General features: G+C 40.1%; 1 protein-coding gene across 3 annotated transcripts in view; it reads right to left on the bottom strand.

The window, feature by feature from the left end:
* NAV2 (neuron navigator 2) overlaps positions 1-26,722 on the bottom strand; it is a 482,122-nt gene that overhangs the window by 70,516 nt on the left and 384,884 nt on the right. For all 3 annotated transcript variants that reach the window (XM_044681285.1, XM_044681287.1, XM_044681286.1), the window contains 6 exons: positions 22,232-22,370; positions 10,900-11,191; positions 9,153-9,855; positions 5,029-5,493; positions 4,192-4,257; positions 2,475-2,519 (listed from right to left, as the gene is read on the bottom strand). In XM_044681285.1, the coding sequence (XP_044537220.1) occupies positions 2,475-2,519; positions 4,192-4,257; positions 5,029-5,493; positions 9,153-9,855; positions 10,900-11,191; positions 22,232-22,370 (1,710 nt within the window). The remainder of the gene's footprint in view (positions 1-2,474; positions 2,520-4,191; positions 4,258-5,028; positions 5,494-9,152; positions 9,856-10,899; positions 11,192-22,231; positions 22,371-26,722) is intronic.

Genomic DNA, 26,722 nt, shown 5'->3' with positions numbered 1-26,722 from the left:
TAAAAGATTAGATGACTTCCCAAGGGCCACACAGCCAATACGTGTCAGAGATAGGATCTGAACCTGGCTCTGAGGCTGGTATTTTCTCCACTGTACCACATTGCTATTCCACTAACAAAACAGCCTTAGGTCATTTTGACCCTACTCAAATACAAAAGGACCATTAGGGTAGAGTCTGAAAAACAAAATTAATTGTAGTTTTGAAAAGGTAAAGCTAGATCACTCATTTAATCTGGACAATAACACATGGTTGACGATATATTAGCCTATGTATGAAACATGAGCTATAAAGATCCAATGAAATCCCATGCCAATTGATGATAAAGGCAAATCGGGGAATTTTAGGAGGAAAGGGTACCTTGGGATGTCTTTCTAGACCTTACACCTTCGTTTATTTTAGCAATTTTTAAGTTCTTAAGTGGCTCCAGTACTTCTTGACTTCACTTAATGCTCCATCATATGAATGTTACTACATAGAAATAGAAACCTCTAAAATCCACGGAGGTGTGCTCGTTCACATTACAAAAGGTCTGACCCTGATTTTCCTTCACGCAGTCAGGATCTTTAGTGTGAATTTTTTATAAGATTGGATTTCCACATATCTTTACAGGGTCACATTTGCATGTGAAACTGCCTGTAAAAAGATGACAGCATTTGTTTAATTTTAGCATAGAGAGTGTTATAGCTTATTCCTGTTTCAGATCTGCTTCAAACTAATTAGATGCTGGGCTGCAAATTCAGTGGAAAGGAATTTCCTCCGCAAATTTACACATACAGAAGACTTCAACATGCTCCTGTTTAGAGAGGTCAACTCCCTCTCGGGCTACAAACAGTACATCAAAGTCAAACTCAAACTAGCTTTGGTTGTCATTAAAATATCCAAATTGTTTGCTGACAACTATCCTGAACAGAGTGAGGCACAATCGGTGCTCAAATGTGGAGAAAGATTTTAGGGGCTCACACTAGAGTGCTAGCTACAATGTTGGGCTCCCTATATTAGGCACTGAAGAGTATTGGAGATAGGGTTGGACTGAGAATGAGAAAGACCTGGCTTTCAGACCCAGCCTCAGATACTTGTTTGCTGTGGGACACTGGGTAAGTCATTTAAGGAGACTGGAAATTCTTCCTCAGAAAAGAACTAGGGACAACGATAAAACCTACCCCACACAGAGTAACTGCGAGGATCAGATGAAATTATGTAAATAAAACACTTTGCAAACCTTAAAACATTATGGGAAAATAAGCCATGGGTTCAGTTATTATTATTTTTTCTCCCAACACATTCTCTTTGCCCAGAATGCACTATTCTATTCTAAGCCCCTGTTGGAAGGAAGTATTGCTACCTACCTTACTTTACCGGTCAATATGTTTCAGCCTTAAAAATGGTAGATTATTAAACACAGATACACACATAACAGCAATGAAACATTCCATTCCAGGTCCCATGTGTGCCCAAGTAGTTCATACCCAGCGTTGGGTGAACCACCTGCTACAAAGAACAAGGCATTTAGAGAGCAGGAAAAATGGTAGCAGCCGCCGTGAGATGGGGATCCTGGAAGGAGGGCAAGCAAGTCAAAACTTCTCGAGTGGGTGAAGTGACCCCAGAGCGTAAGCAGTATTGACTTATAGCATTTCGTTTAGCCAGGGTTTGTCTTACTAATGAGCCCCAAACCACCCACTTTGTTGGAATAGAAAGGAAAATCCTTTCTGCTGGGTGTTTTCCAGGTTTTCCCCCAGGAAAAAGATGCACATGCTTTTTGCATGTTAAGAGCTGATTTCAATTTTCTTTCAGGATATCCTAACACGCAGCAAAGTACCCCCTTGTTGGCAACATTTTTTCTGTGGCAAAAAAAAAAAAAAAAAAGAAAAAAAGAAAAAATCACAAATCAAAGGATTTGGGATTTAGAGGTGGAAGGGGCTGTAGGAGCATATGGTCCAAAGTCCCTCATTTAACAGGGGAGAAAATCAGAAAAGAAGCACCGATGGGACACAAACAGAGGTCTTCTGATTCCAAATCCAGGGTTCAACATTATCCAGGAGGGTTTTTTTGTTTGTTTGTTTTGGTTTGTTTTGTTTTTGGCTCTCTCTTACCTTGTCCTAGCAACTAACTCGAAATGCTATAAATCATGCCCTTGATTCTTGGAAAAGTTTCCATGAGCAGTGCAATGATGGCAAATTTGTTTGAGTTGATTAACCTGACCCCAAAAGGAGCAGGCCAGAAGCGCCCCACTCTTGCCCAGTGCTCGTTTACAGTATTTAAGTCTGCAAAAGCCATAGCCCCTGCTCAAGCAAACAAGCCGCTGGATGGGGAGGTGAAGATAGGAGGGTCAGAGGAGCCTGGCCCCAAATGGTCCTGCTGTTGAAGCAGATGACCCTCTCCTACCCCTCCCTGCTAGCAGCCACAAGAAAGACACACACAGCCAAGTGCCAAAGCCACCACAAAAGCCAAGTACGCTAGGAGGAAACACCAATACCTGAGTCCTTTCTTAGGCAAAGTGTTCCTATCAAGGTGCGGGTCACTGTAGGAGAGTTAAAAGAAAAAAAAAACAAAAAAAAAAACTTCAGAGAAACACAAGGAGGGGGAAGATTAAAAGAGAAGGAGGAAGAGAACGGTATCCACACCCACGTCACATTTTTTTTTAGAGGATAAAGTAATGATTTTTTTATCTAAAGCAAGCATGCAACCAATATGTACGTACAAAAATACATACATATATACATACATGAGATGGCCTGGTCCCTGGCCCGTTTGGTTATCCATGCATTAAGTACCATGCCATCCCCCAGGGGACAAAGCCAGAACGCCACTCCACATAAAACTGAGGGTATCCTTTGGCTCTGGGAGATCCAACAGACAATGTACTTAGAAATATGGGCTCCTGAGTCTGAGTCACCATTACCCAAGTTAACTGGAGAGTCAGGGATGCCAGATTCTCCTGTCTACCTGGCCCACCCAAGCTCTGGTCTACTCCTTAAACGTTGGGGGGAGAGTGGAGGAAGGTGGGGAGAGGCTAGGGGTGTGTGCACGATGTGGGGGAAGGGACTACACTGTAGTGTTTTTGAGAGGTCAAAAACTTGTAGGAGTCTGCATATTTGGAATTCAGTTGTAGTTAAGTGGATTCCATCTGTCTCAACCTCACTAGCCCTTGTAGCTGTATCTAGGAACTGAGAGCTGGGCCTCTGCAGGGCATGCTGTAACTTGCTAGCTGATAAAGCCAAGACATTATTGCTATTTTTGAAAGGTAACTACTTAAAGCACTGGTTCCTGAATGTGGCAAAAGGATGGTTTCTTCTCTCAATGTGGGAGGGGGTTAATAGGATACGCGCTGCTTATTCTATTTAAGTAAAGACTACCTCTACCTGTATCAAGAAAAAAGTCTGCCCCTGAACCTGGGCCATAGGGAAGCTGAATTCAAAATTCAACTTATCCATTTTCATTTTCTCTATTCTTCTCAGATTCATTTAAAAAAAAAAACCCTTACCTTCCATCTTAGAATCAATACTATGTACTGGTTCTTAGGCAAAAGAGCGGTAAGAGCTATGTAGTGGGGGTAAAGGGACTTGGCCCAGAGTCACACAGCTAGGAAGTATCTGAGGACAGATTCGAACCCAGGACCTCCCGTCTCTAGCTCTAGCTCTTAATCCAGTGAACCAACTTGCTGCTCCCTCAGATTCATTTAAAAAAAAAATTATTGCAATCATTAAAGAAAATGGGCACATGGAACAAAGCCACCTCCGAGACAGGACAAGCCAAATCACAGTGGACCACTTACGTAGAAAAGGAGAAACTGTAAGACTGAACCGGGAGGTGGAGACAAAGGTGAGAGGTCTGCTAGGTGGTGGTAGGTAGACTGGGCTAGGCTTGGGGGGTAAGGAGATAGCATGCCATAGGAAGCCTGAAATGCAAGTGAGCGTTCCTCCTGGGGAATTTGAGGAGAGCAGGGTTCCTGAACTCTAAAGGGAACATCTCCCGATCCTGCCACCTTCCCTCAAATTCCCAAAAAAGGGATGGAGCAGCCCCTCACTGGCATGTCTGAAAAGCACAGATTATACCAAATTCACAAACACAAGCGAGGGGGGCCTCCTCCACCCAGCAGCCTCTCCTCAACAAACATCTGAGTTTAGATATGTAAACGGAAAAAAAACCTGGAGTCCCTGTGTAGTCACCTGCCTGAAAGGAACATCATTTACCTGTCCTGTTTCCTGGGTAAAGTATTTCTGCAGAACTTAGGGCTAGCAGCAGGGGAAGAGAGAGGGCTAGAAGAATAAGTCCAATCAGACAGAAAACAAGAGAAGGAATATTAGCGCCAAGAATGCTGAAGAAAGGGAAGTTGTTAAACACAGTAATCAGAACATTTTAGTTTTCCAAAAGCTACTGTTAGTTTTTTCCTCCCACTTAAGAAAAATGCAACATGACTCAACACCAAAATGAAACACGCTGCCCAACGAAAGCTGCAGATTTCAAAGTTTCAAATTCCTAGCGTCGGCAGTCCTTCTGGTAGGGCTCCTGCCATCTGCCTGCTACTGTAACAACCTCGCTACCCTGGGGAACTACCCTAAAGTTTCCTGGAAGCCTATTAAGGAGAACAACTGTTCTCTTTAATACACAAACTACTTTGAGGCAGAATTACGGAGGGGAAGGGAGAAAAGGAGCTGATCCAAGAAAAAAAAAACAAAGAATAAAATGACTGTTAGACAGATTTCAAAGGGTGAATACCATTTCAAAGGGAAGGCATTAAACCCAAATCTTCCAGCAGCTGTGAGCACTGAGGACGATAGAAGTCAAAAAGACAGCAGAAACTGCATTTTCATATTTAGTGTAATATCAGACTGGATTCCTGGTGAGAAACCAGTTTGAGTTCTAGTATTGTTTGTCAGCTACATAGTTATCAATAGATCAGAAAAGAAAGCAATCCAGAATTTTCTTTTAAAGGTGAATTCACTTTGGGGGATTCCTGTCATAACCTTCCTGGCTTTTGGGGGGGGCTGTTCCTCTAAATGAAATCAAACAGAATGGAAACCACTAACCTTTCTGACAGTGTAGTCTTAACACTGTTGGTTCTTATAAAGGGAGTGAGGGAATCATCCTTGGAGGAGATCAAGCCAGTGGAAGAATTGTGACTCAGTCCCCCTCCGCTGCTGAGGGAGATGTCAATGGATTCACAGCTGGTATGAAGGCTGCTAATGGACTGGTATCCAAGGCCGTCCTTGCTCACTGCCGAAGAGCTGCTAGCATTGGTGCCCCACGTGAGACTATTGGAAGGAGCAGAATGGGCTGAGCTGGGGCTAGAGGCTAATGGAGACTGGTTCATGTCGGCATTCTTACTGTACAGTGGGCTGCTGCTCCCGCTGCTCAGAATGCCACTGCCAGAGGGGGACTCTAAGTTGCCTTGCTGGGTCATAGTAGCATGAGGATTAGAGATGACCACTGAATTTTTCATATTTTCAGCTGTGGTGATGGACACTTGTTTAGCAGGCTTTCCACCAAAGAGTCTGTGAAGAGATAAAGCATTGTGGGGGTTCAGTGCTCAATGCCAAAGGCAAAGAGCTTTCAAGGAGATTGGTAGGGAAAAGGAGAAAGCACGAATTCTGGGGAATGGGGAATGCCTTCATTCCTACCAAAATGGCTAACCTTACTTTTTTTTTTTTTTTAAATTTTTTACTAAACCCTTAACCTTCTGTCTTGGAGTCAATACTGTGTATTGGCTCCAAGGCAGAAGAGTGGTAAGGGTAGGCAATGGGGGTCAAGTGACTTGCCTAGGGTCACACAGCTGGGAAGTGTCTGAGGCCAGATTTGAACCTAGGACCTCCCATCTCTAGGCCTGGCTCTCAATCCACTGAGCTACCCAGCTGCTGCCTTACTTTTTTTTTTTTTTTTTTTTTTTAAACCCTCACCTTCTGGCTTAGAACTGATACTAAGTATTGGTTCCAAGGCTAGGCAACTGGACTCAGTGACTTGACCAGGGTCACTCAGCTAGGAATTATCTGAAGCCAGATTTGAACCTAAGACCTCCTATCTCCAGGTCAGGCTCTCTTTTCACCGAGCCACCTACTTGCCCCTTAACTTTACATTTTTTTGAAAATATTAACCAGGAGGCAGACTTGGAGATGGGTATTTCCTAGGTCTAACCTCCAAGTCTTATGAAAATGATTTGCTCTGTTTCCAGGCTAAAAAAGAAAGGGAACAATGATGCAAAGAAGGCAGTATCTGGTCCAATAATCTTTCTTATCATGTTCCCATTCTGTCACTCTTTCAGTAATTCAGTGAAAACGGGGAAGAGAATCTCATAGATGTTGGGGCTACAAAGATTAGGAAGATTCTACTGTTGCCCTCACAGAGCTCATGATCTAGTAGAAAATGAAACGAACACAAATTTATGAACTCAACAATTTGTTCACGGTCATTTTTGTTTCCTAGATTGGTGGATGGAGTTTGTTCTCCCCAACTTTCATGAACGTGCACAGCACCTGGATTAGAAAACAATCGCTTAACTCAACCTGCACCTGGAAGCCTGGGAAGCCCATCTTTCAAGGGACAAAAGGATAACGGAAATGTTTGTCTTTGTGGCACCTGTTGCTTCTCCAATGACTAGGATGCACTCATCCGGCATTAATACTATATAGTCTGAGCTCTAAAACAACAACTGTGGGAGTGTTAAGTAGACAACAGCCTTTAGTAGCCGCAGAGATGAAGTCTGCTTCATTCTCCTACAGGTCCCATGCCCAACCTTGTCCAAGGACCACATTATTGGGTCAGGTAGGGTCTAATTGGGTGGTGGATGGAACTGGAGAAAGGTATCCTCCATTGCTGAGAAAATACACGTTTTCATAGCAGCTCAACAGCATCCAATAACTTTGAGTGCACAGGAAAGCACACATGATGTAAATGCAAGAACTATAAATGTGTGTGGGTGCGTGTGTGTGAGTGTGGTGTGTGTGTGTGTGTCTGGAGAGGGAAAATCAAGCCTAAGCTTGCAGGAGCTAAGCATTTAAAAATCTAGGGAGAGCAATAGCTAAGCTATAAGAAGGACAGCTCCAAGCTTCCCCCCTGAAATCAGCCACAGGATTTTAAGGTGAGTTTGGTCTCTGTCCCCACTGCAGCTCCACTAATCTCATTTACCATAAAATTATACTTTATTATCTTCTTAGCTATGGGCTAACTGGTGTCTGAAGGAAAATGCACTCGGCATACAGGATCTTTTGACAACCAGAGAATGAAGGGTCTAATCAATTAGGAGAAAGGAAAATACCTTAATAATATCAAATAAAAAATTTCCCAAGCATTAGTTGAAAGGAGCTCACAGGAGTATCTAAGAAGCCACATGTATTTCTAAGACCTCGACTATAGGAGCCCATGGGTCTAGGAAAATGCCTTTGCAGTTACTAGAAGAAATTTTGACATAAAATGAATATCATATATAATATATTAAGTGAGAAGCAATAATATGTTTCATTTACCAGGCAACATGCTGGAACAACAAAGAGTACAAAGTTTGATTCCCCCACTCAAAAAGGAGTTCTTGGCAAGTCCAGGCAAGCAGAGTGAGCACTGAACTGCTTCATTATACCTTTCATGGAAATTGGTACTTAAGAAGTCCTTTCAAATGCTCTTATTCATCCAAAATAAATCTCAGTCCTTAATATGCTATGGTGGGGGTCTCACCTCTCTGGACAGCATAGAAGACACGGGGGAAGATGCGGGAGGGGGGGTGAGGAATGTTCCCCTCTTGCCCACCTCCCTCTACTTTAACAGCATGATAATGGCATGAAAGAAGGAGACAATACTATGTTAGCACCAGAGTATTAGAAAAAGTGACATCCTATAGAGACCCCACAGAAATAACAGATTCATACCATCTCTCTCCCCAGAGAAACTATGCTCCAGTGCAGGAAATGGGGATGCAAACTGGCTTTGGAAGACATAAAGAAAATAATTTTCTTTTCCCAGAATCCTTTCTAATCAAAGAACACATTTGCCTCTTCTCATTGCTTTAAAAAAACAATGCAGTTGGGGATAGCTGGGTAGCTCAGTGGATTGAGAGCCAGGTCTAGAGATGGGAGGTCCTAGATTCAAATCTGGCCTCAGTTACTTCCCAGCTGTGTGACCCTGGGCAAGTCACTTGACCCCCATTGCCTACCCTTACCACTCTTCTGCCTTGGAGCCAATCTGTCTCTTATACACATNTTTTCCCAGAATCCTTTCTAATCAAAGAACACATTTGCCTCTTCTCATTGCTTTAAAAAAACAATGCAGTTGGGGATAGCTGGGTAGCTCAGTGGATTGAGAGCCAGGTCTAGAGATGGGAGGTCCTAGATTCAAATCTGGCCTCAGTTACTTCCCAGCTGTGTGACCCTGGGCAAGTCACTTGACCCCCATTGCCTACCCTTACCACTCTTCTGCCTTGGAGCCAATATACAGTATTGACTCCAAGATGGAAGGTAAGGGTTTAAAAAAAACCCCAAAAAACAATACAGTATAGGACAGAGAAAGTGAAGAGGGATTGACTCAGCTGAGTTCATATCTTGATTAGAATTTAGCGGGACACACAACTTCCATCAAGTATCCGAGGCAGTTTATTTATTTTTTATTTTTATAAACAACCCTTGCCAATTAATACTAAGTATCATTTCTGAGGCAGAAGAATCATAGGGCTAGGCAATTTAAGCTAAGCCCAGGGTCACACAGCTAGGAAGTGGCTGAGGGGACATTTGAACCCAGGACCTCCTTTCTCTAGGTTTGGCTCTCTGTCCACTGAGTCACCTAGCTGTTCTTTTTTTTTTTTTTTTTTTTTTTTTAATGTGACTATTTTATGGAACCAGAGAAAACTCTGCAAAAGAATCATCAAAGGAAGGAAGAGTGTTCTTTATTTAACAATCAATTCCCAAGTATGCTCATCAAGGTATTATAGGGTGACAAGTCTTTTGCCTATTAGAAAATATCTATTTTTTAGAAGTCAGTAGCCTGGGACACTACAATGATCTAAGGCTAAATGCGTTCTTTGTATTAAGGAAATTTGTTAAAAAGTGAGAAACAGAGGTGGATGAAAACAGCTGGCCTCTTACTAATAGTACAGCATGCAAACTGTCCAGGATGATCCTTTATTTCCATTCTAGTTAGTCTTATCTTAACTGAGAATAAAGCTATAACGTACCTTCGTAGTGTGGGAGATGCTACATCTGGGTACTTGGCTCCTTGCTGAAGAGTGGCTGGAGCCACACTGGATGCTGGCTGGGATGCTGGGTTCACTTTAACCGAGTTACAAGAAGCTACACTCTCATTGTCGGAGGAGATTCCCTTTTCTTTATCCGTCTGATTGATGAGTCCTGGCAGAGAGCTCCCCAAGGCTGCCTTGGAAGGCTCCCTCAGTTTAGGCACAGGTAGGCCTGCTGATTTGCTGCTCACGTTGGAATCTATGCTACTGGTACTGGATCTATTACCGGCCCCGTTCCGGCTACTGGACTTACTGGGACGAGGCAGACTCCTGTACTGCAGATTTGTCCGCGTGCTTAGGGCTAGGTAGCCATCGTCTTGGTTCTGGGCCCCATCCATACTTGTCTTTCGACTGGTGGACCTTCCCACCAGCCCAGAGGACTTTGGAATCTTGCCCAGGGTGGCTGATCTACTGGTTATGGTGGCTCCGCTGGCTGTGATCATTGTCAGCCCAATTGTGGAGCCGCTCTGTTTCTTAAACCCAAAGGCATTGGTGTTGGCGGTAGCCGTCCTGGCACTACTGGGAAGAGGCTTTTTGGATTCGTCACCACTGCTCCGCCCTGCGTCTGATGGGGAGCGTTTCACCTGTGTGGTTTTAGGGGAAAGCCTTCCTTTCTCTGATACCTTGGCATCATCTGTTTTTCCTAAGGGAGAAATCAATGTGTTAGACTCCCATGTTGAGGAAAATACAATCGATATACAAAAACGCCTTCTTTTGAAGAGATGATATTCCCATGGGAAGATCATTGCCCTTGAGAAGCAAAAAAAAATAGCTTTTAAAGGAAATAACCTCTGTTACTACTGTATTGTCTAGTTTTCATAAACATTTAAAGCATCTTTAGTAAAGAAAAGTCACTTATGCACTTAAAAGTGAAATTTGGAAACCAAATGTCTCTCCTCATTAGGATCCTAGAGTTGGCAGGGGCCTTTGAAGTCATTTAGCTCACCTTTCTGTAATTCCAGTATAATATAGGAATAATTACATTTCCCATTTTACAGATGAGGACACTGAGGCCCAGAGAGTTTAACTAACTTGCCCAAAGTCATGCAGTGATTAAGTGGCAGACGCAGGATTTGAATTCACATCAGCATCAGCTAAAATGCTGCCTGGGCATGTCTGTAGGGCAGACCTCTTTCCACAAACTATATGCTTAATGCATATTTTCCAAAGCATTCACAATAAAATCTCACAGGCTTAATGAGTTTGAAACATCATTGTATGGGTCCCTTAGACTTTCCTTGGTATGCAGTTTAAATGATTCAATATGTTTGGGGCACTCAGATATTTTAATAGTTTAAAAGGCCAATATAAGTAAGTTATTCCAATTAGGCTGAGGTGAAGAATGTGTGTGTAAACACACACGTGTGTACATATAAAATATGTGTGCATATATCTACATACATGTACACATGTGTCTATGTAAATATGTATGTCTATGTGTATGCACAGACACGAATGGACATATAGGTACATATTTATATGTGTATACAGACATCTTTCTCCATATATACACACATTCCTTCAGACATATATTTATGAAAGATTGCTAGACAGAACACTGCAAATCTCTCCAAAACAAACAAAAAATCCAAAGGAGGACCTAGAATGCATTTTTTAGAGAAGTTACCAGTCCTTGGCTTTAAAGGAACACCATCCCAGTCTAGGCAAGTTTCCTCCTTTTCCTCACCTGTCCCTGGAGTCTTCAGGGTGCCCACTGTGGCAGAAGTCTTCGTCCTCGGCATGGTGATGCCAACCTGGGCCGACATGCCCCGCCGCCATGAGCCTGTCTGGGAGATGACTGTGTTCTTTCGCCCTGAGGTGCTCTTGTCAGACTCATCAGACACGTCGGAGGGATTCCGCCGCCACTTGGACCCAGGTTCCATCTTTATGCCACTATCAGATCCCCCGTCTGATTTCTTGATATCATCACCAGACCAAAGAGAATTCCGCTCCACTTGTGAATGCTTCTCGGTGTCCGTCTGAAGAAAAATGAACTCCAAGTTAGTTCTCTCCAAATACTAAGTCTGAAATACCATTCAGGAAAATATCACAGTCAAAGGAAGAGAAAAAGAAAGAGATGGACAACTATTCCTTGGCTGTTAAAAAAAAAAAAGTTTTAGCTTTGTGCTTTGAATTCCTTACTAAAAATTTCCTGCCTTCTTTGGTTTCAAGAAAGGTGAAAAAGACAGACTCAAGCTGATACTTAAGGAGATTAAGAAGGGAGGAAAATAAGAGAAAGGTATAAAGGAAAAACAGAAAGGGAAGGTGGCAAAAGAGATCCCCAAATTCAGAAAACAAAACCCCCCCAAAACAAGTACTTCTCCAAGGATGTGCTATGCATTCAATAATGAAGCCCCTGCTTCTCCCAGCTGCCATTCTCAAACTCCATATGCCCCCAGTATCTCTGTGTATTCAAACATACTCAGCCAGCTTCCCTTTGTTCTCCCGATTCCCTATCACTTGACTGGCAGTTACATTTCTAGATACAGCTCACTGCTGCAGCCTTCCTCGTGGAGTGAGACATGCTGAGGGCTGCTAGCTTTACCCTAATGTGCCAGAGAGACAGGAGCTGAAAGGAATGAATCCCAAAATAATACTTTCTCAAAATGTTAAAAGGCAGAGGGGGATGATCAAAGCAGATGGGCGTAGAGTTCAAACTGAAGCTTCATTTATATGCTGTTAACTTATTATTTTTTTCAACTGATGTCTTTTATTTTTACATCATTCCTAAGTGAATAGATCCTTTCTCCTCTTAAAAGAGGTATCCTCTTAAAACGAAGATTAAAGATAGAAAAAAAAATCAGCAAGAACCAAATAACATATTTATTTCTTCCAGTAATATGTGTAATATTCCACCCATAATATTCCCCGCTTCTGCAATGAGGAGACCATAAGATCCTAGATTTTAAAATGAAAAGAGTCTTGGAGGTCATCTAGTTGGAGTGCCTTGTTTTACATTTGAAGCAATGAAAGAACTTAAGAGGTTAAATCACAAAAAAAGATAGTAAGTGACTGAGTCAGAATCTGATCCAGGTTCTCTGATTCCAGATTCATTCTACTGGGTGAGAATAACATTAAATTTATAGGATGCTTTAAGGTACAGGAAGTGCTTTCTTTCAACAATGTCACTCAAAAAAGGAATGTAAATACTATTAGACCCATTTCACAGATGAATAAATTGAAGCTTAAGGAAGTAACTTCCTTCTCATTCATATAGGTAGTCAATGGCATAAATGAAGATTTGAACTCAGGTCTCCTGACTCAAAGAACAGGGCTCTTAAATCCCACCATGATATACTGAAACAGTTACAGGAATCACTTAAATCCCTACTTTCAGCAATAGGGATGAGGCTTGAGGACTCGATTTACTTTCCCCCTATAAGAAATGTACACTGACTAATTTTTGGGACAGCAACACTATGCCTAGAAGACTCATAGTCATGAATCCAAATCCAGCTTTAAGGCACTCAATAGTTGAGTGACCCTGAACAAGCCACTTAATCCAGTCTGCCTGAGTTCCTTGTCAGTAAAAAATAACCTGGAGAAAGAAATGACAAACTATTCCAGTAGCTTTGCCAAGAAAACCCTAAATGGGTCATGAAGTTTTGACACAAATGAAATGATGCGACAACAAATGCTCCGCAAAGGACTCTGAGGAAGAGGAGAGAGAATTTGTCAAAGCAAAGTTTTTAACCTGAAAAAACTGACAACGTAAGATTATTGTGCCTATAAGCTTGAGAGTGATTCAATATGCATTTCTCCACCAAGGAATGAGCCAGCCTGATGGAAGACTTCTGTGCTCAAAGGAATAATAAACTGGAGGAATTCCATGTGAACTGGAGTGACCTATAGGAATTGATGCAGAGTGAAAGGAGCAGAGCCAGAAGAACACTGTACACAGAGACTGATATACTGTGGTAAAATAGAATGTAACAGACTTCTGTACTAGCAGCAATGCAATGACCCAGGACAATTCTGAGGGATTTATGGAAAGGAACACTACCCACATTCAGAGGAAGAACTACAGGAGTGGAAACACAGAAGAAAAACAACTACTTGAACACATGGGTTGATGCGGACATGATTGGGAATGTAGCCTCAAAACTACCACACCAATGTAACTATCAATAATATGGAAATAAGTCTTGATTGATGAAACATGTTAAAACCAGTGGAAATTCACGTTGGCTATGGGGGGAGGTGTCTGGGGGTGGTGGTGAAGGGGAAAGTAAGAATATGAATCATGTAACCATGGAAAATTTTTCTAAAAAAAAATTAAAAATTAAAAAAACAAACAAACAAAAAAGGAATGAGCCAGCCCTAATGGGTAGAACCATGGTGGTAGTTCACTCCTGGTGTTCCTATGATGCATCCTATGAGAGTTGGCTCAGGCTCACCTGAGGCCATGGGGATCTCCCTCTTCTAAATTTCCAGGCATTTGCACTCTAAATTGCTCATTTGGCACTTCGCATAAATGACCTTGTTCTGTTAATTATTTGTCATTATATATGTGTGTCTTGCTGCTCCATCTACTTCACAAGGGACCGTGCCTTATACATTTTGGGATCCTCCACAGCACTTATCACCAAGCCTTGAATAGAGTAATGTAGCTCAATTAATGTTTACTGATTAATTGTATCTCTCAATATCCCTGAAGAAATCACTTAGAATGAATGCACTTGAGGCTAGCCCAGTGGTGGGAAAACGGGAAATTTGATCCTACTTACTGCTCCCAAGACAGCAAAAGCAAGGAAAGAGGAACAGAAAGGAGAATGTATATGTAGAACATGGACACAATATTACCCATTTCAAGTATGAATGCAAGAAGAGTCCACTTTTCCACATAGCAGTTGGTCTAATGGAAAATTCCAAAGAAAGAAGGACATTTCTGAGTTTTCACCTCTGGGTGACTGACTTTTTAAATTTACCTTCTGTCTTAGAACCAATATGGATATTGGTTTGAAGGCAGAAGAGCAGTAAGGGCTAGGCAATGGAGAATAAGTGACTTAGCCAGGGTCACACAGTGAGAAAGTATCTGAGTACAAATTTGAACTCAGGACATCCAAGCCTAGTTAAGAGTAGTGTAACAATATGGATCATTTTGATGATTACATTATTTTAACCAAAAAACTACACTGAAAAATTAATCCTAGTAAAACACTTGGCCATAATATTAAGAAATACAATATATAAATTGAAATTATGATTGTTTAAAATTTGAAAATGGAAGCGAAGCCATTTGGACAGAAGTCAAGAGTTTGACATAATCTGAAAAGAAGGGGGAAAAAACTGCTCTAATGATATCTTTCAGGTTAACAGAAGGAAAAAGAAGCATCAATTATCTTAAAGAATAATGGGCAGTTTGCTTCTTCGGGTAGACTATATTACCAGTGTCCTCAACTTTTCAGTGGAATTTACATTATGGAGCATGAACCCAGGATCTCTGGGTCTGGCTCTCAACTCACTGAGCCACCTAGCTGCCTGATGACTAACTTACAATGACTTCATCAGGATGAATCTGGACATCTTCTTCTAATAGTCTAATTAATGATATAAATATTTTTAGAGCTGAAGTAGACCTCATAGTTTATCTGAATTCAACTCCAATCTCTTTTATCATATCTCTGACAACAAGAATAATTATGTGTATAAAATACCTGTTATATACATAATAGTATTCAAAATATATTAATATAGTTTTATTAAATTTCTATCATGTTCTACATGTACATTGTGTCATTCAATCCTTGTAATAGACCTGTTGCTCAAGAACTGTTACCTCCATTTTTTACTGAAGAAACTAGTACTCAGAGAGAATTTGAGAAAATTGCCTACAATCATGACTATGCCAAAGGGAGGACAAATATAGAGAACATTACAAATTGAAATTGAATAATTTTGATTACATCAAATTAAAAGGGTTTTGTACAAATAAAACCAATGTAACCAAAATTAGAAAGAGAGCAGCAAACTGGGAAAAATTCTTTATAACAAAACTCTCTGACAAAGGTTTAGTTTCCCAAATATATAAGGAATGAAGTCAAATTTACAAAAACATCAAGCCATTCCCCAGTTGACAAATGGTTAAGGGATACGAATAGTCAGTTCTTAGATGAAGATATCAAAACTATAAATAAGAACATGAAAAAGTGTTCTAAATCCCTCCTTATTAGAGAAAGGCAAATTAAAACAATGCTGAGGTACCACCTTACACCTAGCAGATTGGCCAATATGGCAGCAAGGAAAAGTAATAAATGTTGGAGGGGATGTGACAAAATTGAGACACTAATACACTGATGGTGGAGTTGTGAATTAATCCAACCATTCTGGAGAGCAATTTGGAGCTATGCCCAAAGGGCTTTAAAAGACTGTCTGCCTTTTGATTCAGCCATACCACTGCTGGGTTTGTACCTGAAAAAAATAATGTGGAAAAATACATACACAAAAATATTCATAGCTGTGCTCTTTGTGGTGACAAAAAATTGGAAAATGAGGGGATGTCCCTTGATTGGGGAATGGCTGAACAAATTGTGGTACCTGATGGTGACGGAATACTATTGTGCTGAAAGGAATGATGAACTGGAAGATTTCTGTGTGAACTGGAAAGACCTCGAGCAATTTATGCAGAGTAAAAGGAGTAGAACCAGGAGAATTTTGTACTGATAACCTGTGGCACAATCGAATGTAACAGACTTTTCCACTAGTAGCAATGCAATGACCCAGGACAATCCAGAGGAACTTAAGAGAAAGATTGCCATCCACATCCAGAGAAAGAACTGTGGGAGCAGAAATGCAGAAGAAAAACATAAGATCTATCATGTGGTTCGATGGGGATGTGATTGGGGTTTTGATGTTAAAAGATCACTCAACTGGAAATATGAATAACAGGGAAATAGGTTTTGAACAATGATACATGAATAACCCAGTGGATTTGCTTGTCAGATCTGGGAGGGGGGGGTAAGGAAAAGGGGAAGATCATGAATCATGTAACCATGGAAAAATATTCTAAATAAATAAATTATAACAATAAAAAAGGCAAGAAATCATCCTGTCTGAGCCCTTCATTTTATATATTAGGAAATGAGACCCAGAACAGAGAAATTACTCACCCTGTGTCTCACAGGTAAAGAGTTGGGATTCAAATCCCAATTCTCTAATGCTAAATCTAATCTTCTTTTCACTTGTATAAGTGCTAAGGGTTTTACAAATGTCATCTTATTTTATCCTCATGACAATATTGGGAGGTAGGCACTATTATTATCCCCATTTTATAGATGAAGAAAATGAGGATGTGTTCAAGGTCATACAGTAAGTGTTTGAGGCTGTATGCTACTTAGGTCTTCCAGTCTCCAGGCTCTTCTATTGCATTGTAAAAGCCTTTTCATATGTCCTAGAAAGGACTCTGACCCTGATCTAGTCGCAACTCTGTAACTGGGGCTTTTAGGTAAAGCTTTTCATTCTTTTACTGCCTCAACTTCCTAATTTATAAGAAGGGGATATTACCTTCCACCCTGACTATATTCTGGGGCTCTTGTAAGGCTCAAATGAGATGAATATACACAATAAACAGCAATATTGGATGATGATTATTTGCAAAAATTTGACTACTCTAGCAATGCACTGATCTGGGACAATCCTGACAGACACGATGGGGAATGCTCTCCACCTCCAGAGAAAGAACTGTTGGAGTTGTCTTTCACATCAGTGTATTTATAGTTTTATTTTGGGGTTTTACATATGTGTGAGTGTGCTCTTACAACAATGACCAATGTGGAAGTGTGTTTTCCATCAATAAAAAAGAAAAAAAAATGAGCTGAATACTCTGAAACATATAGAACTATATACAGATAGGTCATATACATTACTATTAGAAATACTAACTATACTTAGAAATACTACTATAATACTCTATTAAAAATACTATCATTAGAAATAACATTATGGTTTGGATAGCACAGAAAAACTACTATAGTTTCACAGGTCATGGGCAGCTAAGGGATAGAGGGTTGGGTCTAGAATCAGGAAGACATGAGATCAAATTTGGTCTCATCTACTTACTAGCTGTAAGACCCTGGGCAAGTCACTTAACCCTATTTGCCTCAATCTTCTCATCTATAAAATGAGCTTAAGAAGGAAATGGCAAACTACTCTGTTATCTTTGCCAATAAAACCCTAAATGGAGTCACAAAGAGTTGGACATGACTGAAAAAAGATCAAACACCAAAATCATAGTTCATACACTATCTTTTCCAGCTGAATGATTTCAGCTAAATTTCCCATTTAGCTAATGGAGTCACTTGGCTGAAGCCTCCAGTGGTGGTGGGCCAGGTGCTTTCCTCATGTTTCCTGCACTATCACTACTTCCCATAGTCAGGTATTTGAAGATGGTATCTCACAACATGTACAGCTATAAAAGAAAGGGCTGGGTACCTCCCTGCACACAATCCTTTGACTCCGGGCAGCCCATACCAGTGAGACACCCCAAGTCATTCCAGTGCATTTGGTCCTTATTATGATATTGAATCTGAAGAAACAAGGGATAGGGTGTTGCACTTGGAGACAGAGGACCCAAATTCAAATCTTGTTTCTACTTCCTAGCTTACCTGTATCCTTAGGTTTCTTCTTCTCTGTATGCCTTAGTTTCCTCATCTATTATATGATGCAGTTGGACAAGATGACACAGGGTCCCTTCCAGGTCTAAATATTGTATTCAGCTCTCCTGATCTTAAGTCTCATTAATTCATACAAGTTTCTGTGATCGGTTGCAGAGGTAAAGAAGTATATGCTAGTTTACAAACCGTGGGAGAACTGGCCTTCTTCATGTAATTATTGTGAGTGAGGCGAAATTATTTATCTACTTTTTGGAACCCTGGACTTGTGCTACCAACCCCTTTCCACTAAGAGCTTTGTAACACACACACGTACACACACACACACACAGTTTTTGTCTATGTATGTATGTACGCATGGACAAATTGTAGAAATAAGATCCCAGTCAGGTCTCAATTAGCCAACCAAATGGGGAAATGGGGCCATTTTGAGTGAGGTGGCCAGATGCTGGGGAATGTTGCTCTTTCATTTCCCCAACATCCCAAACCTTAGTATTCTGAATGTGAGCACAGCCTCATTCATTCAGCAAACATTTATAGGATCAATGCCTTTTGGGCATTAGACAGTAAGAGGAATACAAAAATTAAAAGGACGGACCTCTGAGTTCACAGATATAAGAAACTCCCAGATGAGGAAACTCCCTCTACTGCCTGCTGGGACCTTGTCTCCATCCTATAGAATAATCGAGGACAACTGGGTGGCACAGTAAGAGTTCTGAGTCTAGAGTCAGGAGGATCTGAATTCAAATCCAGCCTTAGACCTTAACTAGCTGTGTGACCCTGGGCAAGTCACTTGATTTACCTCTTTCTTCTTTTGTCAAATGAACAGGAGAAGGAAATGGCAAACCACTCTGGTAACAAAACCTCAAATGTGGTCACAAAGAGTCAGATGTGACTGAAAATAACTAAGTAATAAGTATAACAGAATTGCTCAGGGCTGAGATGATAAATGATTTCCCCAGGGCCATACAGGTGATATGGTCAGAGGCAGAAATCAAATTCTTCTCTTTCTGGTTCTAATGATAAGTCTCTATCCACTATATCATATATATATATATATGCTACCCCTCATGAGAGGGAAGACTTTCATATTAATCCACCCATAAAAAAGATATATAATATTGTGTCATTACAAAAATATTAACATGCCAGCCAGCTTTTGGAGCATTATGGAATAATAGAAAGCCTCTTGGATTTAGAGTCAAAGGACCTTGGTTCAAATCTTATCCTGAAGTTGCTACTACTGTGACCTTGGAGAGGTCCCTTACCATTTCTGGGTCCACTGAGCTCACTCGCTAAATGAAGGGATTGTGTCACAGAATCATAGATTTGGAGGGAGAGAGACCTCATAGTTTACATAGTCTTATACCCTCATGTGACAGATAAATGTCCAGGAACTCAGTTCCAGAGAGTTTAAGTGACTTGTTAGCTAGTCTGATGAAGAATTTAAAAACAACTCCAAGGTCACTGCTTTCTTTACCATGCCATGTTGCCTCTAGAAAAGGGCCAAGTGGAGGCAGCTAGGTGATTAGTAGATAGAAAGCCATCTCCAGGGACAGGTGGTCCTGGGTTCAAGTATGGCCTCACACACTTCCTAACAGTGTGACTGGGCAAGTCACTTGACCCTCATTGCCTAGCCCTTACCACTCTTCTGCCTTGGAGCCAATATGCAGTATTGATTCTAAGATGGAAGGTAGAGGTTTCAAAAAAAGAAATGTATCTTTTCCCCCTATGTTGTCCTCTTAGGCCCTCTGTAAAATAGAAAATTTCAGAATTCGTATCCTGTTCATCACACCAACTTCCTTTACTCTGTGCCCACGCCTTTCCATCCTTTGACATAAGGGCACGTACTCTTTTTTGATCTTCTGTGTTTTAAGAATTCCCAAAGAACCTGAAGACGCCAAGTTTCAGGGTGAGTAGTTTCAGAAAAATGACTGTATTTCCATCTTTCCATCGTATTAGTCACCTAACATCTTTCTGAGATGCTGTGTAATAGCCCTTAACCTTTATCTGGGTAATACAGGAAGGGAGAGTGGTAGGCTGCACATTCTTCTGAAATCAGATGTTTTAAGACACTCCCTGGTTAGGGAACAATGAGAAGTCAGTGGGAAATCCTTCTCGTAAAAATCCTTACTTTTTGGGCTAACATTTGTTTAGGTTTGCATTGATTTCATTCTCCACACTTTAATTCTAAAAGCTTTCTGATGAGATGCTTGAAAGATGAACAACAGGAAATTAAACATGTAGCCCAGACAGAACGGGCCACTCTTCAGATGCAAGAGCGGGTCTCTAAGCAGTAACAAAATTTGAATCTGTCACAGGGAAAATCACTTCCACAACCTCCAGATGTTAACTCTTAAAATCTCGAACAGAGAATACAACGTGCCCCTCTCGGCCCAGGAACAAAGACCCGTGGAGACATACAATACACAATTTAAGAGCAGGTCTTGCTCCAATCTTTTAACAAGTAAACAAAAGAGAAACCCCACACTGAAATCTTGCTCTGCAGAGTTACTGCTTATTACCAGCTCCTCTCAGTCAAAGACCTTGATAATTCCAAATTCCTTTGGCTCTGAAACCAGCTGTCTAAGGACTATCTTGAGGCATTTTCCCCCCTTGGGACTGGTATGTGTCTCAGAGAAGTTAGTGTCTACGGAAGAAAGGCAAACTAGAGGATTATCTACAACATTTTAATGGATGGTTTGTACTAAGGACATAAACTTCCCGGGAATATTTAAATTCTTTAATTTCCATGATTGGGAGGTGAATCTGCTGGATCAGTATCCCAGAGCAATACCATGTACAGTAATGATTTAAAGGAAAATACACACATTTACAGCACATACACACAAATACTGCTTCAAATGAAAACACATGCAGTGACAGGCAGCCCTAGAGGCTACACCCAATACCTCTCATTAAGCAGTCACTGTTTACATTTTTGAGGGACTTAATCATAAGTATACCCTCATCTGTCCTTTATTCAGCAATATTCTCACAAAAAAAAATGGGCACACAGAACAAGGAGATTTTCAATGAAGGTGGTTATCTGTAGAAATGAGGGCATGGTTGGTGGAATTGGGTGAAAAGGAAAAAAGAAGAAAGTGGAAAACTCAGCTCAACTTCAAGACCATTCTGAGAAGCTTTACCCAGCACAGGACTAGTTATGGGCTTAGTATTAGCCTCCAGGACTGTAGAACCAGTCAAGTGTGTTCAGTAAATAAGAACTGATTATTAGTGAGAAGGGCTTTGAAATCCTAGGGCAGGAGACGTGTGGAAATGCATGCCTCTAATCCCTGTTGCTGGAGTGTTTGAAGCTGGTGGATCACTTCTGCTTATGAATTCTGAGCTACATCAGGGCTAAAGTCTCTCAGGTATCAACACGGAGTCTAACATTGATATGGTGAATTCCATGGGAGTAGGGAGCCACCAGTCTGTCTATGGAAAGAAGAACTGAGCCTTGTCAGAAACAGACCAGATCAAAGCTTCTTTGCCAAACAATGGTGGGATTAGGATCTTCCATTCCTGGGCAAGACAGGGAGAACCCAAAAAAGAATGGGAGACAAGAGGGAAGAGAAGGTAGGACAGAAAGGGGAGGGGAAAAAAAAACCAAGAGGAGAAGAAGGAATCATAGGACAAAAACATTGATGCAACAATGTGACTAAAACAAGGAGCCTATTTAAGTCAAGAAACTGGGGATTTACTAACCCAGTCAATGACTTCGTTGTATATGACTCAGTTTCCGTTGTTGACCAGAATTAGCAGCTGCACATGGTGTCATGGATTTAAAGGCAGAGAGTTCAAATCCCAGCTCTGACAATTATTAACTATGTGGCCTTTAGGAAACTACTTTACAATTTCTATTGACCTCAGATTTCTTATCTGTAAAATCAGGGACGGGAAAGAACCCCACTGGTCTACTTTTAAAATCTATGATTCCATGAATAAACTTTCAAGGATAAGATGATATGCTATTTAGTGAAATGATCACCCTCAGAAAACATTTCAGAAACAAACATGAGATGGAATCCTACCAGAATTAGAAAGTATTCAAGGTAGAAGTTAAAGTATTTGGCTTCAATCCCTCATTTAAGAGAAGAGGAGAAAAATAACTTATTCTAAGTAAAACAGACATAATGTCAGATCCAGGGGAAGAATAGCCCTGATTAGGTGGCATTGGATAAGTTCCTACTCTAGGATGTTTTCCACAGCTAGTATCAAGAAGAGACACTGAATACGACTTATTTTCCTTGAGCCACAGTTAAGTTAGCAAGACAAGGGACCAGGAGACCCTTTGGCAGTAGTGTGTCCTCCGCCCCACTCCCCACTATTTCCTTCCTTTAAAACCACTGCTCTTTTCCCAGAGGGGAGCATGGAACTGGCTCTACATTTCACATGGAAGCAACTTACCTGTACATCTAAGTTTTTTCTCGATGAGGCTGGAGTATTGGCATAGGAGCTGATGGAGGAACTGGTGTTGATATCATCAGTGCTGAGATTGTCTATAGTGTCGCTGATCCCACTGCTGACAGAGCTGCTGTCATCCCAACTGCAGAAACAAACAATTCCAGAAAATTTGAGTCTTTCACCACCCGAGCTATGGAGGAGCAAACCCAGGCTAAAAGCACCACCCCTGAATCCTCCCAGTGTAATAAAACCACAGAAATAAAGCTAGTTTTCATTTGTTGTGACTCATCTTGCAGGGTAGCAACTATCTGTCTACTGGCAGGAGAGTTAATGTTTCAAATGATTTATTCTGAACGTTTTAATGTTCAGAAAAATGAATATATAACAAGCATAATTCTTATGATTAAAGATAGGTATAGGGCACTCCCCGGAGAGGAGAATCCCTCTACCAGTTCAGGTCCACATTTTCTTGGCAATTTGAAGGATCCGGATTGTCTGTGGAAATTCCTAGCTATGTGACCCTAGACAAGTCACTTATCCTCAGTTTCCTCAACTATAATATTAGTACCTACCTTGTAAGGTTGTTGAAATGAGATCTATGTAAAAAAAAATTCTTGGCATAGTACTTGGCACATAGTAGGCACTATATAAATGCTTATTCCCTTTCCTCTATATAATTTATAAATTTTATAAAACATATATATTATATGTGAATATAATATATAACTTCCAATTACTATATAATTCTGTTATAATTATGTCAACAAAATTGTCATGTAAAACCATTTGCTTATTATCAACAATTTAAACATACTACATAATTATACATTTGAGTAAATGGATTTCCACATGTAAAATGTCTATAATAGCTGAGTTACTTATTACCTCCCCTTAATTTTCTTTTTCTTCATGTATCCCTCTATTTTGTGCATATATTTTCATCAAATAGTCAAACCATATGCTATATTCATTATTTTCTGTTTTCTTTGTTTTACATTATTCCATATAGATTATTCCGGATTTTTTTTTGTGCTTTACAAATTTTAATTCAATTTTACTTTGCATTTACATTACAATTACAATTATAATTAAAATTTACAAATTTACAGTTCAATTGAATTTTAAATAGTTTTTCTTTTCATAGGGAAGAAATCTTAGATATATTTGACAATTTTTGAAATAATCAGAATAATTGAGCCTTTTGTTTAATAAATTAACAAATCATTTGCTACGATAAAATAAAGTATTTTCTTCAAAAGCATCAGATATTTTTTATATGTAGCAATTGTGTAGCATAGGGAACAGGAAACCTGAATTCAAATTTGGTCTCTGATATTTACTAGCCGTATGACTGTTGGCAACTCACTCCCAGTTTGCCTCCATTTCCTCATCTGCAAAATGAGCTGGAGAAGGAAATGGTAAACCATTTTTGCCCAGAAAACCCCAAATGGGGTCACAAAAGAGTCAGACACGACTGAAAAATGTCTGAAAAACAACAACAAATAAATCATTTTTCAAACTTGCAAGTACTACATAACTATGGATCACATATACTCCCATCATCAATTCTGTGTCAAAGGGTCTCGATTTAAACCAATCATCACCACCCAGATTTACTTTAAGAATAGATTCAGCAGCTTGAGATTACTCCTAGAGAGCAGAAGAAAAGAATAAGAAAGTAAAGCACACTTGGAAGAATTTGGTAGGGGAAGAGCAAAATCTAGAGGAAATCCTAGGATTCCTTGCTGAAGCAAAATGGTGGCATGGCCAACTTCTGAGAACACTATAGCTGGGTAATAAGCGATTCGTTTCCTGGGGAGTTCCAGCTCCTATTCATGATGCTTTGCTGCACAGCTTCTATAACATGTTGGAGACAAGGTCACTCAGCCTCCAAAAATAATCAGGTAGTCCTAGCCCTTAAAGCAATTGAGAATGCTGGTATTGTTCAACTAGCCAGTATGCTTCCAGACTCTTCCATCCCCAGCCATGCCAATCAGGTAAGGAGAAAATTGCTCCTTATTTAAAATTTCTTTCTATCACAATTTCCTTCAACATGCACCCCTTTTACTTCCAAAATATACATTATCAATTTGAATGTTAACCCAGGGAAAATCTGAGAAACACCATGGTAAAGTAGAAAAAGATTTGATCTGAGTTAGACTGTGACCTTTAACATGTCCTAAATTGCTATCTGTGGGGTGGGAAAATTTTATTTTTTAAAATTTCTCTGAATTTCACTTTCATTAGCCAAAAAAATAAAATAATAATACTTACATCACCTCCCAGGTTGGTGATGGAGCAAGTGTTTTACAAACCTTAAGGTTATTAAGTAAATGTTAATTGTTATTATTAGATGCTTGAAAAGCAGGAAAAAAAGATATTCCTAAACCTTAAGGCCACATAAACTTTAGGAGATGCCTTATTTAACATGTTGTTGTTGTTATTGTTCAGTCGTTTCCAAATCTTCGTGACGCCATTTAGATTTTTTTTGGTAAAGATGCTGGAGTGGTTTTCCATTTCCTTCTCTAGCTCATTTTACAGATGAGGAAATTGAGGCAAACATAGTAGAATGACTCAACCAGCTAGTATCTGAGTCTGGATTTACTCTAGGGAAGATGAGTCTTCCTTACTTTAGGTCCTCTTTTTTCAGCTGCTCTTATTTACATGTACATGTACCCTGTACCCAAGGTGACTTATGAAGGTACACTGGGTCCACAAATATAATGATCTTGACTCATAGTTTTCCACTTCCTGAAATGACCATCTCCCATCATTTGGGGAAAAATGCTATCACACATCTATGTAGTAACTGAGGGTTGTCAAAGTCCTTTCTTCGTGACACCCCTGTGAAGTCGATAGAACAAGTATTTTAATTCCAATTTGACTGAGACTTGGGCAAGTGAAGTCACTTGCCCAAGGTCACAAGGCTGGAAGTGCTCATGGTTCCAACTCCAATAAAGCTGAGGATTTATGGTCTAATCGAAGTAAAAGTATCTTGGTATGATTTATTTTTTTGGTTGGGGGTGGAGGCATTGTTAGTGTTCTAGAACAAAATTTTGGAATTTTTATTTGAATTATGCGTTTGAATGTCCAAGTTTGCCTACTGTGATCGTGGGCAAGTTATTTCTCCTTCTTCAGGGCTCAATTTGCTAATCTGAAAAATGAGAGCTTGGACTAAATGACCCCCAAGGCCGCTTCAACTTTAAATCTGATTATTCTTCCTACTGACCATCCTACTTCAACAGAATGTTCTGTGTGCTCAAGGCTAACAAGCACACACTATTTTTTTCATGTTAGTGTTAAGTACAGCATGCCCTCCTGCCTTAGTGATTACACGTAGCCTTCATGAATTCAAACCAGAGAATGAGAGGAGACTAAAGTAGTTGGTCAAGCTAAAAAGAGTGGCGATTATTAAGACTAAAGAACATATAGAATGAGGAGAGCAGGTGAAGAAAACAGGTCTGGCTATTGGTGAGATCCATTGGTTTTTTGGTTTGTTTCTTTTTCTTGTTGATATGTCTTTAGTTTTATTCATATGAAGAATTCCCAATAAGGAAACATCCTTAATCAGTATGAATAATCTTGGAGAATTGCTAGAGTTTCTGGGCAGTTAAGTGACTTATCCACAGATCTTCAGCCTTTATGAATGAGTGGCATATTAAAATCAGACCTTCTTAACCCTAAGTAAGTCCTGCTGTCCATCCACTACACCATGCTGACAGAGCACAGTTACTGAAATTAGAAAGTATTCTCAAATTCCTTCCCCATTACATTCCTGCTGGACTTTTCACTACATTGATTCATGCATTTAATAAACACTTATTAAGTATCAGCTGCATACAGCAGACTGTGCTAGTCAACAAATCTACACGAAATTACGATATAGCATGTTCCTTGACTTTATGGACCTGCCATCATGAAGAATATGGTTTGCTCTAGGAGAGTACAGGCTTACGTAAAATACCTTAAATACCCCCAAAATTGACTCCGGTTCTAATACTTTCTTGCATGAAATTTAGATTAAAATATCCCCAAGATGATTAGTCCTTCAAAGGTATACATAAAAGATCAATCCATCAGCCAATCAACAATCATTTACTAAGCCCTACTGTGTGTTGAGCACCATCCTAGGTTCTGGTGTTTCACATACAAGACAAAGACGGTCCAGATCCTCAAAGCACTTACATTCCTTCACCTTAGGGAGGAATAGCTAGATGTTGTAGGTGCCAGGCACAATGGACAGATTGCTAGATTTGAAGCCAGGAAGACCTGAGTTCAAATCCAAACTCATATACCTATGACTGTGTAACTCTGGGTAAGTAATTTAATGTCTCAAATTTCCTTAATTGTAAAACTGGAATAATAATAGCTTCTAACGTTGGGTTTTTATAAGGATCAAATGAGAAAATGTTTAAAAAGTAATTAGCACAATCCTTAGCATATAGTAAGTGATTAAATGTTTATTTAAAATGATCTTTTCATTATTTCTATGGA

Source organism: Gracilinanus agilis, chromosome 6, assembly GCF_016433145.1.
Source record: "Gracilinanus agilis isolate LMUSP501 chromosome 6, AgileGrace, whole genome shotgun sequence".
NCBI classification, from domain to species: domain Eukaryota; kingdom Metazoa; phylum Chordata; class Mammalia; order Didelphimorphia; family Didelphidae; genus Gracilinanus; species Gracilinanus agilis.
This window is presented reverse-complemented; position numbering and strand designations above follow the sequence as displayed.